This window comes from Silurus aristotelis, assembly GCF_946808225.1.
Source record: "Silurus aristotelis genome assembly, chromosome: 3".
Taxonomy (NCBI): Eukaryota; Metazoa; Chordata; class Actinopteri; order Siluriformes; family Siluridae; genus Silurus; species Silurus aristotelis.
Genome location: NC_139576.1, coordinates 7,842,598 through 7,856,347, shown reverse-complemented (window position 1 = coordinate 7,856,347; position 13,750 = coordinate 7,842,598). Strand labels below are relative to the sequence as shown.

Genomic DNA, 13,750 nt, shown 5'->3' with positions numbered 1-13,750 from the left:
AGATCTTGTCCATATAGTAATAAAAGGCTGTGTGGATGTGTGTGTGTGTGTGTGTGTGTGTGTGTGTGTGTGTGTGTGTGTGTGTGTGTGTGTGTGTGTGTGTGTGTGTGTGTGTGTGTGTGTTGGACAGGATGTACAGGAGGACGTCGAACATGGCCGGGCTGACATATCCACCAGCTGTGATCCTCGCTCTTAAGGTATTCAGTGCGATTCCTTTCATACACGTTCCTGGGTTACAGTAATATATCATAAATTCACACATTCATTTGAAAAATCTGCTTAAAATGTAAAAGCAACAAAATATAATAATATCTTATTATGTACCATATACTATATGGACAAAAGTAATAGGAAACTTGACAAACTTCTTGGAGGACAATGCCCCTGTGCACAAAGCCAGCTCTATGAAGATATAGTTTATATGGGTTGGGGTGAAAGATCTCCTTCTAAAGCGTTCTCTTCCATGGAACTCTATTGAATGCCTCTAAGATCAATTGAAACACTGACTGCACCCCAGGCCTCCTCATCTACATCAGTAGCTGTCTGTACTAATGCCCTTTTGGTTCAATACATAAAAAATATCTATAAGCACACAAAATGTAGTGGAACATCTTTATAGAAGAGTGGAGGTTATTATAACAGCAAATAAGGACTAAATGTGGAATGGGATTGTCAAAAAATGCACATGCCAATCTTATGGTAAGTTTGACCACAAACATTTGTCTGTGTAGTGTATAATAAAGTATTATAAGACATGTAATAATAGTGTAAAAGTGGTGGTTCATTTATTTGGCATAGAAAGCACTAGAATATTGTTATAAGTTTCCTTTAAGGAACTCGAGCTGAGTCGAAATGCTTGAGGAACACGCCCGGGTGTTCATGCTCTGAAATAATATGTGTAATCTGTCAAAAATTGGAACGCTGGCCATCACCAGGCCAGTCACAACCAGGAAGTACAAAACATACATGTAGTGAGGCAAGTGCCAGCTTTTGTTTGTTCACAAAGTGCTCTGTGTGTGTGTGTGTGTTGAATTGTCTGTCAATTGTTCGTCAGAAAAAAAATCCTGGGAGCGAGCATGCTAAGTCGGTTCTCGAGAGAGCCAGCTGCATGTCAATGCCATTGCTCTGCTCCCGTGCGGCACTCTTCAAAGGGAGTGCTCACAACCTCTCACTGAAGCCGAGCGGCGCGCCAGTTCCTGGGGCTCGCAAATGAACCTCGCAAAACGTTTTGAGATGGACTTGTCCCTTTCTTCACCCTCACCTGGGGCGTGCTGCTGGACGCCCCACTCACTAAGAAACAGGTGTCGGCGTTCCAAAAACAGAAATGCTCTGTTGCGAAGCCTCGTGAAGTGACAGATCTGAGGACTCACAAAGGACGTTTTAGCCTCCTTTGAGGCTCCTAGAGTCGCTTCATGGCACTGCCCTGGCTCTAGGCACACCAGAGGTCAGTCTCGACAGACTGATACTCTAAAAGACTTCCTGGCAGCCTGAAAAGCTCTGCCAGAGTTGTATCAGTGGGTCCTCTCCAGTGTAGAGCGAGGCTATTTGATACATTTTGAATCTCATCCGCCCGTTTCTACAGGGTTCTTTTCACTCTGGTGGGAACCGAGCAGGCTTTGGTCATGGAACGAGAAGTAAACATTCTCCTGAGGAAGGAGGCCATTAAGGTGGTCCCGCCATCAGAACAAGCGTCCGGGTTCTACAACAGGTACTTCATAGTTCCCAAAAAGGACGGTGGGTTGCGTCCTATTTTGGATCTACATCAGCTGAACTGCTCACTTGTGAGACTTAGGTTCAGGATGCTGACCCTCAAGCAGGTCGTATCTCAAATCAGATCTGAAGACTGGTTTGTCACGTTAGATCTTAAGGATGCATACTTTCATGTATCTATCCTTACTTCTTACAGGAAGTTCCTGGGGTTCGCTTCGGGGCTGAGGCTTACCAGTATTGTTTTCCTTCGTTTGGCCTTGCCCTCTTACCCCGCACTTTAAAAAAATGTGTCAATGAGGCTCCGGTCTTCCTGAGACTTCAGGGCATTCGCATCCTCAACTATATCCTCGGTTGTTCCACGACCTGTAAGGTTACAGGCATTCTATCCTCCTCTGTTTTAGGCCCCAGACCAGGAGAAATCGAACCGGCTGTGCCTGGTACGCAGACTGGACACCTAGGTCCATAGGTCCATAGGCTGCTTCAAAGGCTTGGTCCTCTGGAGTTCCCCTCTAAGACATTTGCAATGGCTGTTCCACCCCGATGACCTTTGTCCGGTTCTACAACCTGGACCGCAGTGCCACTCCTGGTCCCTCTGTTCTTCGACCTAGCTGTGCTTATACACACTAGTCAGGGACTAGTCAGTCTGGTGTGATTGGACATTCGTTCCCAAAGCGTTTTGATGCAGCTCAAGTTTCTGAAAGGCTACGTCTCTAGGTTACGTATGTAACCCTACTTCCCTGAGGGAACGAGACGCTGCGTCTCTAAGTCACACTGCCGGCGTCCCTGCAGTGTGTATTATACTTCCTGGTCGTGACATCACCCCTCTGGTGATGGTAAACGTCCAATTTTTTACTGATTATTTCAGAGCCTGAACACTCGGGCGCGTTCCCAAAGCGTTTCGACACAGCGTCTTGTTCCCTCAGGGAACTAGGGTTACATAAGTAACTTACAGATGTTAACCACCATTAAGCTAGGTTCCATAATTGCATTACAGATTGTTTCAAATAAAATGCTAAGCACATATTAATACAAAGTTAAAAAGTGACATGCGACAGTAAGGATCATGCTGCTTTCCCTTATATTTTCATTAGCTACATACCAAAGTTACCACCATGATTGTTTTAGGTTTAGAATGTGGGAAGTGGGAGATTAGCGGTAAGGATTTTGGACTTCTAAACAGAAGCTCATCAGTCCACATCTTGACACCACCAGCTTGTTAATGCTGGGCCAGTTAGCAAAGTGCTCAACTGCTCAGTTGTAAGTCGTTCTGGATAAGGGTGTCTAGAAAATGCCATACATGTACAGGTTTTGGGAATGAATCTTTGGGCAAACATAACTTTTTATCATTGTGTTGTGTGGGGGTAATTTTCTTTTGTTTGCTTGTAATTATCCAACAGAAATTATAATAATTCTATGCAAAAGCTTTGCAGGCATGGGGTATTATGGATATTATTGCTTTATGGAAGTACTTTCTACATAGGACATTATTTCTGTATTTTTTTTTTTTAATCCCTGACAGTCTTTAGTCAGTGATTGTTTTTGTAGGACGGTCAGACTGTACAGTGTTCTGTATTTTGCAGTCTTTTATAAAAAAAAAATTATTCTCCAGTGTTCGAAAAACCCAGCAAACTAAAGCAAGCATCATACACTGCTATCCACAACTTGATTAAACTGTACCCAGTGGTGGTCCTGTAGAAGTTCCTTATTCTTCTATTGCGGCACACAAAGTAGGTGTTTTTAATAAAAAGTGGCGATTGAAAAGTCTTCTGTAACTATACCCTGGGATTTAAATTCATTTTGAATCCTAAAGTATTGCACATGTTTAGTTTAAAGAAACAAAATGAATAGCCTGTGATGTGAATCTTCTCTTCACAGTTGGCTCTGGTTTTTAAATACACGGTTTATTGAAGGAGCTAAATAATGAGGTGTTGGATGAATCGGAAATGGCGAAAAAAATGTCCTTTAAAGGTAGTAAAGGAAAGAGTGTGCTAAAAGTGCAATGAATCAGTTGAGGGGCACGTAGTAAAAAATGGCTCGGTGTTATGTAAGAGATAATAAAACATTCTCGGCAGGGGGGAAGGGCCCCATAACGAGATGCTGAGTTCATTATGTTCTGTTATCAGGATGTTTCAGCTGTTATCCCATTTACACCATGGCCTGTGTTAGGAAAATAAAGGCTTTATTAGTTTTTTGCTTTTGAGTAAGGAAATGTACTGTCATTTTATTGAGCTAAATTTCTACACACACACACACACGTACACACGGATTAATGGTATCTGGTTATACATTTGTTGCTATGGTTATGGCATGCTTTATCTCACTTTTTAGTTGTTGGCCTTATCTGAAACATGTTACTAAAGCCTGTCATTTCTTTCTGTCTATTTTAAAGTAATTAATTTCGTAACAAGAATGTTTTGGGCGAGAAATTAAATGTAAATGTAATTTCAATTCACTTCAGTTTAATTTGTATATCACCTTTAACAATGAAAATTGGCCAAAAGCAGCTTTACAGAGACAAATATGTTATAATATTTGAATTTATATGTGCCTAAAGATTTACCCCTTATAAGTTTATCCCTAATGAATAATCCAATGGTGATTTTGGAGAAGAAAAACTCCCTGAAATAATATGAGGAAGAAACCTTGGCAGGAACCAGGCTCAAAAAGGGAACCCGTCCCATCTGAGTGGCACAGAATGTCCTTTCATGATTGCTTTATCAATGTCGATATGCGCTGTTCAGTGTTGGGTCCTAAATGTGGAACTGTCATGCAAATTGCAGTCCTAAGTCATTGTAACAGACTGTTGTATTAAATACAGTCCAAATTCATTTGTAATTGCTGCTATGGGTACACTTTGTCTTTATTACATAGTACAGGAAACGTTGTATTGGAAACTGGAATTTATTTTTGGACACATAAGCAGTTTATGTAAAAAATCATCTACAGCAAGGTGTGCATTACACAATCCTGATGCACGATGCACAGGCAAAAAAATAAAAAAACACTCAACACAGAGCACCTAAATGTTGATTACCATGCTTATACCATGGTCATTTGCACAACCATAACAGCAGATTGAATGCAGACCTTTCAGCCAATCAAAATCAAATATTCAGACTCTTCATGGTATTTACATTTTGCTGTAGTCTAATGTTCTGTTCATTCATTCTAAGTACATGAACATAAAATTCTATTTCCACATAAACAAAATCTATTTAAAATGAATGATGCATCTAAAATCAGGTCCTTCCATACACAAAACAAAAATGGCTGTCAGGGAGAACTGAAATGCCTGAAATGAAAAATTAATGTAACTGATTAGTCAGAAGATGTGTTTTATCTTTATTAAACAGAATGGCTTGAGTATACACTGACCAGGCATGACCTTATGGCCACCCATTAGGAAAAACATTATGACCACCTGCCTAATATTGTGATGGTCCCCCTTTTGCTGCCAAAACAGTTCTGACCTGTCGAGCAAACAGCATTAACTTCTTCAGCAATTTGAGCTACAGGAGCTTGTCTGTTGGATTGGACCACATGCATCAGCTTTCGCTCCCCATGACCCTGTCGCCGATTCACCACTGTTTCTTCCTTGGAACACTTTTGATAGATACTGATCACTGCAGACCAGGAACATCCCACAAGAGCTGCAGTTTTGGAGATGCTCTGACCCAGTCGTCTAGACATCACAATTTGGCCCTCGTCAAACTCCCTCAAATCCCTACGCTTGCCCATTTTTCCTGCTTCTAACACGTCAACTTTGAGGACAAAATGTTTACTTGCTGCCTAATATATCCCACCCACTAACAGGTGAAATGATGAAGAGATAATCAGGGATATTTCCTTCACTGGTAATAGGGTTATAATGTCATAATATCTGGTTGGTGTAGTTAAAGAACATATATTATACATTTATAATAAGCATCTATATACACCAGTGATTATGTCCATTGTGCTCTCCAGACCTGCCTGATCCATCCTGATAACCTGCTTTTGAATGGGATTTGCAAACCATTGGAAACCACTTGCTGCTGCTGAGAATGGGTCCACATGAACAGCCTAAAGTTACATGCGACTATTGTGGATGGTTCCACTTAAGACCCATGAATATGGCTTGAGATTGTAATTAATATGAACAGTTCTGCTAAAATGTCATATGATTACATTTGACACGAATAGTCCAGCAGTTAACAACTGATAACTTTAACAACGATGAACCCATAATAAATGGATATTCAGTCACCCAGACTAGGATGGTATTCCTTTTGAGTCTGGTTCCTTACAAGGGGTTACCTAGTATCGTCTCAGGGAGTTTTTCCGAATTTCTTTATTTCATTTTTTTTCCCCTAATTTCTTTATTTCCTTATTTATCACTCTTGATGTCACCCAAATGAGGATGGGTTCCCATTTTGAGTCTGGTTTCTCTCAAGGTTTTTCCCTTATAACATCTAAGGGAGTTTTTTCTTGCCACAGTCGCCATGGCTGCTCATCAGGGATAAATACACATCGTTCATCTTAACTGTTAAATTCTGTAAAACTGCTTTGAGACAATGTCTGTTGTGAAAAGCGCTATAGAAATAAACTTGACCTGACTTGACTTATTTGTGTAATGTTTCTATGGTAACAGATCATACACACAGAGATGTACAGCAGCTGCTCTACATAATCTAAGACATAATGATTTATTTGTTGGGTAAAATATAAAATATATTTGTTGATGTGGTGAGATTTGTTTAGTAGAGAGAAAGAGAGAGAGAGTGATGCTGGTGTTGGAAAATTGCTGTTGCATTAGACACACTTCACACTTCAGATCGTGCTGTTGTACTAAAATAATACACTTCATGCCAGGCCGTATCACACTTCCCCGGGGTGTATTATTATGATCATATAAAAGCAGGGCCCGTCATGTGTTATTCATTGCTTATCTAAGCATACATAATGTCCACATTTTTCTCTAATAATGACATTTTATTTTTTTTCCACATCAGTTGCTCTTAAAGGCAAAGCCAAAACCCCAAAATGTACTGTATGTTCATGAGTCTTGCAGTGAGAAGAGGCTTTAGTTTGGTCACTTTATCATAAAGCCCAGATCTGTAGAGTGCCATGGTGATGGTTGACCTTCTGCAAGCTTCTCCTATCTTTACACATGATCTCTGGAGTTCACCCAGAGTGAACATTAGATTCTTGGTAAGAAAGCCCTTCTCCACTGATTGCTCCACTATTTGGTCAGAAGTCCAGCTCTAAGAAGAGTTTTGTTTTTTCTAACTTTTTCACTTAAGAACTATAGATGCAGCAGTGCAGATTCTTCAATGCAGCAGAAATGTATTTGTAGTTTTTTTTCCAGCTAACCCAGATATGTGCCTTCACTCAACCCCCTATCTCAGCTATGCACTCGGTTCCTTAGACCTCTGTGTTTTTGCTCTGATACAGATTTTCAGCTAAATTAATATAGTTTATTTAGACAGGTGTGTGCTTTTCCAAATCATGTCCAATCAATTGAATTTGCCCCAGCTACAGATTCCAATCAAATATTAGAAACATCTCAAATTATCCACAGAAATGGGATTGATCTGAAGAACAGGAGATGTCAATTGTAAAGGGTTTGAATACTTAAATCAGTATGATATTTCAGCCTTATTCTTTTTCAAAATAAATGTAAAATGTCTGGTCTTTGTTAGTATGAAGTGTGGAGAATAGACTCATGTGGGCAAAAATGTAATTGGAGGCATTTTTGCATGAATCTAAAACAAACAATAAAGGGGTCTAAATACTTTTTGAAAATGCTGCATATTCTGGAAATGAGTGCATCTAAAGTGTTAATCAATCACTGTTTATGATTAGATAAAACATGCAAGCTACATGTTAACTTTAATATGTTAATATCCACCTTTCGATTTTTTACTCTTTTGATGCAAAGTGTTTTTTTTTTATAAATAATCTTCACTCTCACCAACCAGAAAGCTGATAACTGGGTAGTTTGGTGCATTGAACAATCATGATTTTCACCATTCATGCTTCTAAATGCAATTCAATTTAAGTGGAATAACAGCTGGGAGTCTCAGACAGGGGCCATGCACATCTAGCAGACTCAGATTGGTCTGATCGGTAAATATTCTGCTTTAAGTTTCTGTTTATATTTCAATTCAGTTTTTTTGGAATAGTGCTTTTAACAATGGACAATGTCTCAAAGCAGCTTTATGAAGATAAAGAGAATGTATAAGTTTAGTGCCTATAAGTTTGTTTGTTATCATTTTGAGTAGCAAGGAAAAACTCCCTGAGTTGGCATGAGGAAAAAACATTGAGAGGAACCAGACTCAAGTGGAAACCCAACCTCATTTGAGTTGCACCAATTGTCCATTCATTACAGTTCCATTATTGTTGAGGTTTACTGTTCAGTGTTAGGTACTTAAATGCAGAACTGTTATGCAAACTGTGGTCCTGAGCCATTGTAGAAGACTGTAATTAATTGCAGTACAAATTCATCCTAAAAGTTCTTAAGTTACTTCAATCCTTAGGAAATACTTCTAGCTGCACATAGTTCTTTTAAATAATTTGTTTCAATGACGCAAAATGTTGAATACTAAAATGTACAAAATGTTGGTATCATACTGTATATATCACACTGTGTGTTCGCAGGACGTTGATAAATGGTCATTTGATGTCTTCACGCTTCACGAGGCAAGCAGCGAACACGCGCTGAAGTTCCTGGTTTATGAGCTGCTTACCAGATACGACCTGATCAACCGCTTCAGGGTTTGTGAGATTCTTATCACACAAACACACACATACATATATATACACACATGCATGCCACCTAACAACAAAAATAGCTGTTTCACATGGACCCACTCATGCTGGGAAATCCAAGTTTAGGTTTTGGCTCTGCAGAGACGACACCTACACACACGGTACATGCACACAGTCTTACTGCGCACTTTTGGGTTTCCTTTTTTCAATCCCTCCTGCATGCTCATCCACATTTTTGTATGCCTTTTAAAAATACACTATATAGACCAAGAATTAGGACACCTAACTTTTCCAGCCATAGGGGATTCTTTACTTGAACTAAGAGACTCAAAGTTGTTCAATCATGACAGTGTATCTGTGTACAAAAGCTAGCTTCATGAAGATATGGCTTTACATGGGTTTAAGTGGAAGAACTTTCAGTGACCTGCTCTGACCACAAACCCTATTGAACACCTTTGATCAGATGTCTACAAATGCCCACATGGTGTATTGTCCATAACTTATTATGGGTTCTTATAAAATAACTTGCAGTACATTGCTTTACAAATAAAATATTGTTATTGTTTTTTATACTTACTATTTAATTTTATAGAAGGCTGTGATATAGAGTTCATAGTTATTTTGCTTTCATGCATGTAAAAGCCCAGTCTTTACTCCACTTTTAGTCAAAGCTGCCTTATTAAAGTCCTTTTCATGACATCTGAATTGTATCTATTGTATCTTGCTGAATTTCTGAAGCACTAGTGTTGTTCCCAAGATGTTATTCTTACAATTTTATGCAACAAGCTCAATAAATATAGCCTCGACCAGAAGAAAGTGGTTGCTGAAGATCAATCAAGATGAGTTAATTGTCATGTAATCGAGTGAGAGTTGACTGATTGGTGGGTGGGTGTGAATTTGTTCTTTAGGTGATTAAATTATCAAGAGAATTGGCAGGAAAATCTTAACAAAAACTTTACCTGGCTTTGTTAAGACATAAAGGATGAGGTAGATGATCACTGAGAGCAGGAGGATTTAGAAAATTACACTGTTATCCCTCTGACCACAAGTGTTGTTCTCATCTATCCAACTAAAATACACAGTTGAACCTTATGTACATCTATTGTGTGTAGACGAACATGTCTGAGGTCCTCGAATACTGTATTCAAAAGTGTAATCCATCTTTGTCAGCACTGCACCGAGAGAAATTCAGGGAACGTGTACTGTAGGACATGCAGTAGTTTTCATAGTTTCCATTTCCCAATTGCCAAATACAGAACCATTAATGTCAGCGTTATGGTTTTTTCCATATTTGAACATGACTTACTAATCACATTGTGCATCTCTCCGGACGGTTACATGGTTATATTTTATGAAGGTGAAAGACCAATATTTTGAGCGAGTTGTGGGAATAACAATGAGTTATGCAGTTAAATAAGAGTTGCTAGGAGTCAGTGCAAAGTATAAAAAAGTACACAAGTACAACTGACTTGTTCTCAAATTAAATTCAGTTCAATTTATTTTTATTTCTATAGCACTCTTAAAAATAGACACTTTCTCGGCTGAACAAGTAACAAAGATTCTTAAGTTGTATAAAAGAATATGTAGGTTTAGTGCCTATAAGTTTGTTTCTTATAATTGTAAGTTTATCCATAAAGAGTGAGCCAGAGGCGACTGTGGCAAGGAAAAAACTCCCTGAGATGCAATGAGAAAGAAACCTTGATAGAAATTAGACTCATAAGAGGGAACCCGTCCTCATCTCGGTGGCACTGAATGTCTATTCATTACAGTTTCACCATTGCATTGATTAACCTGGAATAATAATAGTAAGACACAATATACACAAAAGTTCATGGACACCTGACTAAAAGATTAGGATGTTTTTTTCTGAACATCATATTCCACATTTAGTCTCCATTGGCTGTTATAATAACCTCAACTCTTCTGGGAAGATGTTTTACTAGATTTTGGAGTGTAGCTGTGGAGAATTGTGATCATTGAGCCACCAAGGGTGTTCTAAGCCTGAAGGCCTGTGGTGTATTCAATTACGATTGAGGTTGGAGTTCTATAGCTGGCAACTCAACCATGTAAAACATATCTTGATGGATCTGGCTTTGTGCACATTGTCATGATGGAACAGGTTTGGGTGTTCTAGTCCAAGTGAAAAGAAAATTAAATTCTACTGCATCCAAAAAGATCCTATTCAATAGTTTTTTGCTCTGTTCTGCTTCTGCCCTATGCAGATACCTGTGTCTTCTCTGGTGGCATTTGTGGAGGCTTTAGAGGTTGGCTACAGCAAGCACAAAAATCCTTACCACAACCTGACCCACGCTGCTGATGTTACCCAAACCGCACACTATCTGATGCTCCACACTGGTATTATGGTGAGCGTCTGACAAAGGTCTGCTTCTAGACCTAGTCCAAGATTATCATGATAAGTAAACAGTCATTTTTTAAACTTTATACCAATTGCAATGACTTTTTTTGTGCTATGATGTGTCCAAGCACTGGCTCACCGAACTGGAAATATTAGCCATGGTGTTTGCTGCTGCTATTCACGACTTTGAACACACTGGGACAACCAACAACTTCCACATCCAGACCAGGTTCGTGTGCCTTTTTGTCTCATTTCACTGGTTGATTTTATTCCATAAATTCAATTCAATTACATTTTCAAGATTTCCAGTATATTGTCTCATAGTGCTCTTAGAAAATGGCGGCTTAGTGGTGAAGGTTCAAGTTCCAATTCCAGTGTCACCAAATTGGATTCTTGAGTAAGACTCCCAAAGGTGGTTTAATTTTGGTGTCAAATGGGCTGGTTTAAACATTTCAGAAACCTCCTTGGACTTTCACAAATACCAGTAATGGACAAATCATGTGCTTGAGTTAAAGTAGAGATACACTTGTTAAAATTTGACTCCAGTAAAAGTAAAAGTGCTCCTTTAAAAACCTTTTCTTAAGTAAACGTACAAAAGTATGTGCCTTTATATGAATCCAAAGTACTATGATTTATTATGGCTGTAATGTTCCTATTATCATTTTTGTTTTGTTTATTCAAAACTTGTTTCTTAAATCCCCAAACTAGTTAGAAATAAGGTTTACAGTATTAAACACACTAATTAACAAACATAAAATGATGTTTAAGGGGAGGTGTGATGGCATCACTTCTGAACATCTCTCTGAATGCGTCAGAGTCTCGAGTGAACGTTCTTTCTGATATAGTTGCTGTTTTGTTGCGTTTTTCTGCCAGACGACCTTCGTCTCGCGCCGACTCATAAACCTCAAAGACCCGACACGTTTGCCAACAGACAGCCATTATGCTTTAATTCGTCATCTCCTTCTGTCCTCCTAAGCGTTCGGAAAAAAAAGCAAAACAACGATATTTGCTTTTATGTTGATGTGTTTTTTTTTTTTGCACATAATATTGTATATAACTTCAGTTTTCCATCACGGATGAATGAAAGATGTAAGAGGGGGGACGATTTAAGGGTGGATATGGGGGGACGATTTAAGTCAGAATGCAGGATTTGCTTTTGTTTTTATCTTTCAGATGTTGAAATTTCTCTTTAACCTTTCCATGCTTTTCGTCTCATCTCCGTATCGCTCTGATTTGCCCAAACAAAATCTATAAGAGTTCAGGAAAAGCTATCAGGAGCTGTTAGGATGTGCTGTATTCAGGAAAATTAAAAGAGGAGTGTGTATTCTCTCTGTTTTTTATTATAAGCGTGAAGTACAGAGATTGTACTGTATGAATCGGAATTGCCCCTCAATTATTTATTGCCAGTTATATGAATATATAATTTGTGAGTTGTAATTCTACCCTGCAAAGTAATAAAGAGTTAGAGGACGAGGTCAGACAGAAGTCTCTGTGGACTATGATGTTTGCGGATGATATTGTGATTGGTGGTGAGAGTAGGGAGCAGGTTGAGAAGAGCCTGGAGAAGTGGATGTATGTGCTGGAGAGAAGGGGAAGAGTACATGTGTGTGAATGAGAGGGAGGGCAGTGGAGTGGTGCGGTTGCAGGGAGAAGAGGTGGTGAAGAGGTGGTGAATGTGGAGAAGTTCAGGTACCTGGGGTCAACAGTGCAAGTAATGGAGAGTGTGTTAGAGAGTTATGACGATGCACAGGATTAGAAAAGAGTTTATTAGAAGGACAGCGCATGTAGGACGTTTTGAAGACAAGGTGAGGGAGGTGAGATTGAGATGGTTTGGACATGTGCAGAGGAGGGACATGGGGTATATCGGTGGGAGAATGCTGAGGATGGAGCCACCAGGAAAGAGGAAAAGAAGAAGACCAAAGATTTATGGATGTGGTGAGGGAAGACATGCAGGTAGTTGGTTTGAAAAAGGCAGATGTAGAGGACAGGGGGGTATGGAGATGGATGATCCGCTGTGGTGACCTCTAATAGGAGCAGCCGAAAAAAGAAGATTGTTATATATGTGTATGTGTGTGTGTTTGTGTATGTAGGTCAGAAGTGGCTATCCTCTATAACGACCGCTCGGTCCTAGAGAACCATCATGTGAGTGCTGCATACAGACTCATGCAGGAGGATGAGATGAATATCCTTATCAACCTGTCGAAAGATGACTGGAGGTGAGGGCAAATCCCAAGTAGCACGTGTGTGTGTGTGTGTGTGTTTGTGTGTGTTCAGCTAGCACTCAACGCTAAGTTCCTGTCAGCATGAAAGGTCTGTTCAGAGAAATCTCCTGCTGAGAGAGTTGTGTATGTGCGTGGGTAAGTGTGTGTGTGTGTGTGTGTGTGTGTGTGTGTGTGTGTGTGTGTTGATGTGATTGCGTAACTACTCTCTCCTGTGTTGATGTGTATGCAGAGAGTTGCGCACGCTGGTGGTCGAGATGGTCATGAGTACAGATATGTCCTGCCATTTTCAGCAGATTAAAACAATGAGGAACTCACTGCAGCAGCCAGAGGGGTAAGACAGCACACATGCATACATTACACACTAACACACACTAGCTAAGGGGTTAAGACCTACTGGATTACTTAATTAGAAGGTCGGAAGTTCAAGTCCAGTATCGCCAAGCTGCCCCTCTTGTGGCCCTTAAGCAAGGCCCTTAACCGTCTGTGCTCCTGGGGGGGCTGTATACTGCCTGACCCTGCGCTTTGATTAGCTCTGACCTCAGCTTCCTAATAACACTGGGATGTGTGAAGAAAGAATTACACTGTGTTGTCATTCACCCCATTACCTTCTCAGACACACACACACACACACACACACACACACACACACACACACACACACAAACTAAAAGTTGTGTTAAAAGAACCCACACGCAGTATGATGTGCAGTGAA

At 39.7% G+C, this 13,750-nt stretch overlaps 1 protein-coding gene across 2 annotated transcripts in view; it reads left to right on the top strand.

Annotated features, from left to right (window-relative positions):
- The window catches only part of pde1a (phosphodiesterase 1A, calmodulin-dependent), a 92,191-nt gene that overhangs the window by 72,346 nt on the left and 6,095 nt on the right, over positions 1-13,750 (top strand). For both annotated transcript variants that reach the window (XM_083537020.1, XM_083537021.1), the window contains 6 exons: positions 131-197; positions 8,350-8,466; positions 10,683-10,823; positions 10,945-11,045; positions 12,907-13,032; positions 13,268-13,369. In XM_083537020.1, the coding sequence (XP_083393146.1) occupies positions 131-197; positions 8,350-8,466; positions 10,683-10,823; positions 10,945-11,045; positions 12,907-13,032; positions 13,268-13,369 (654 nt within the window). The remainder of the gene's footprint in view (positions 1-130; positions 198-8,349; positions 8,467-10,682; positions 10,824-10,944; positions 11,046-12,906; positions 13,033-13,267; positions 13,370-13,750) is intronic.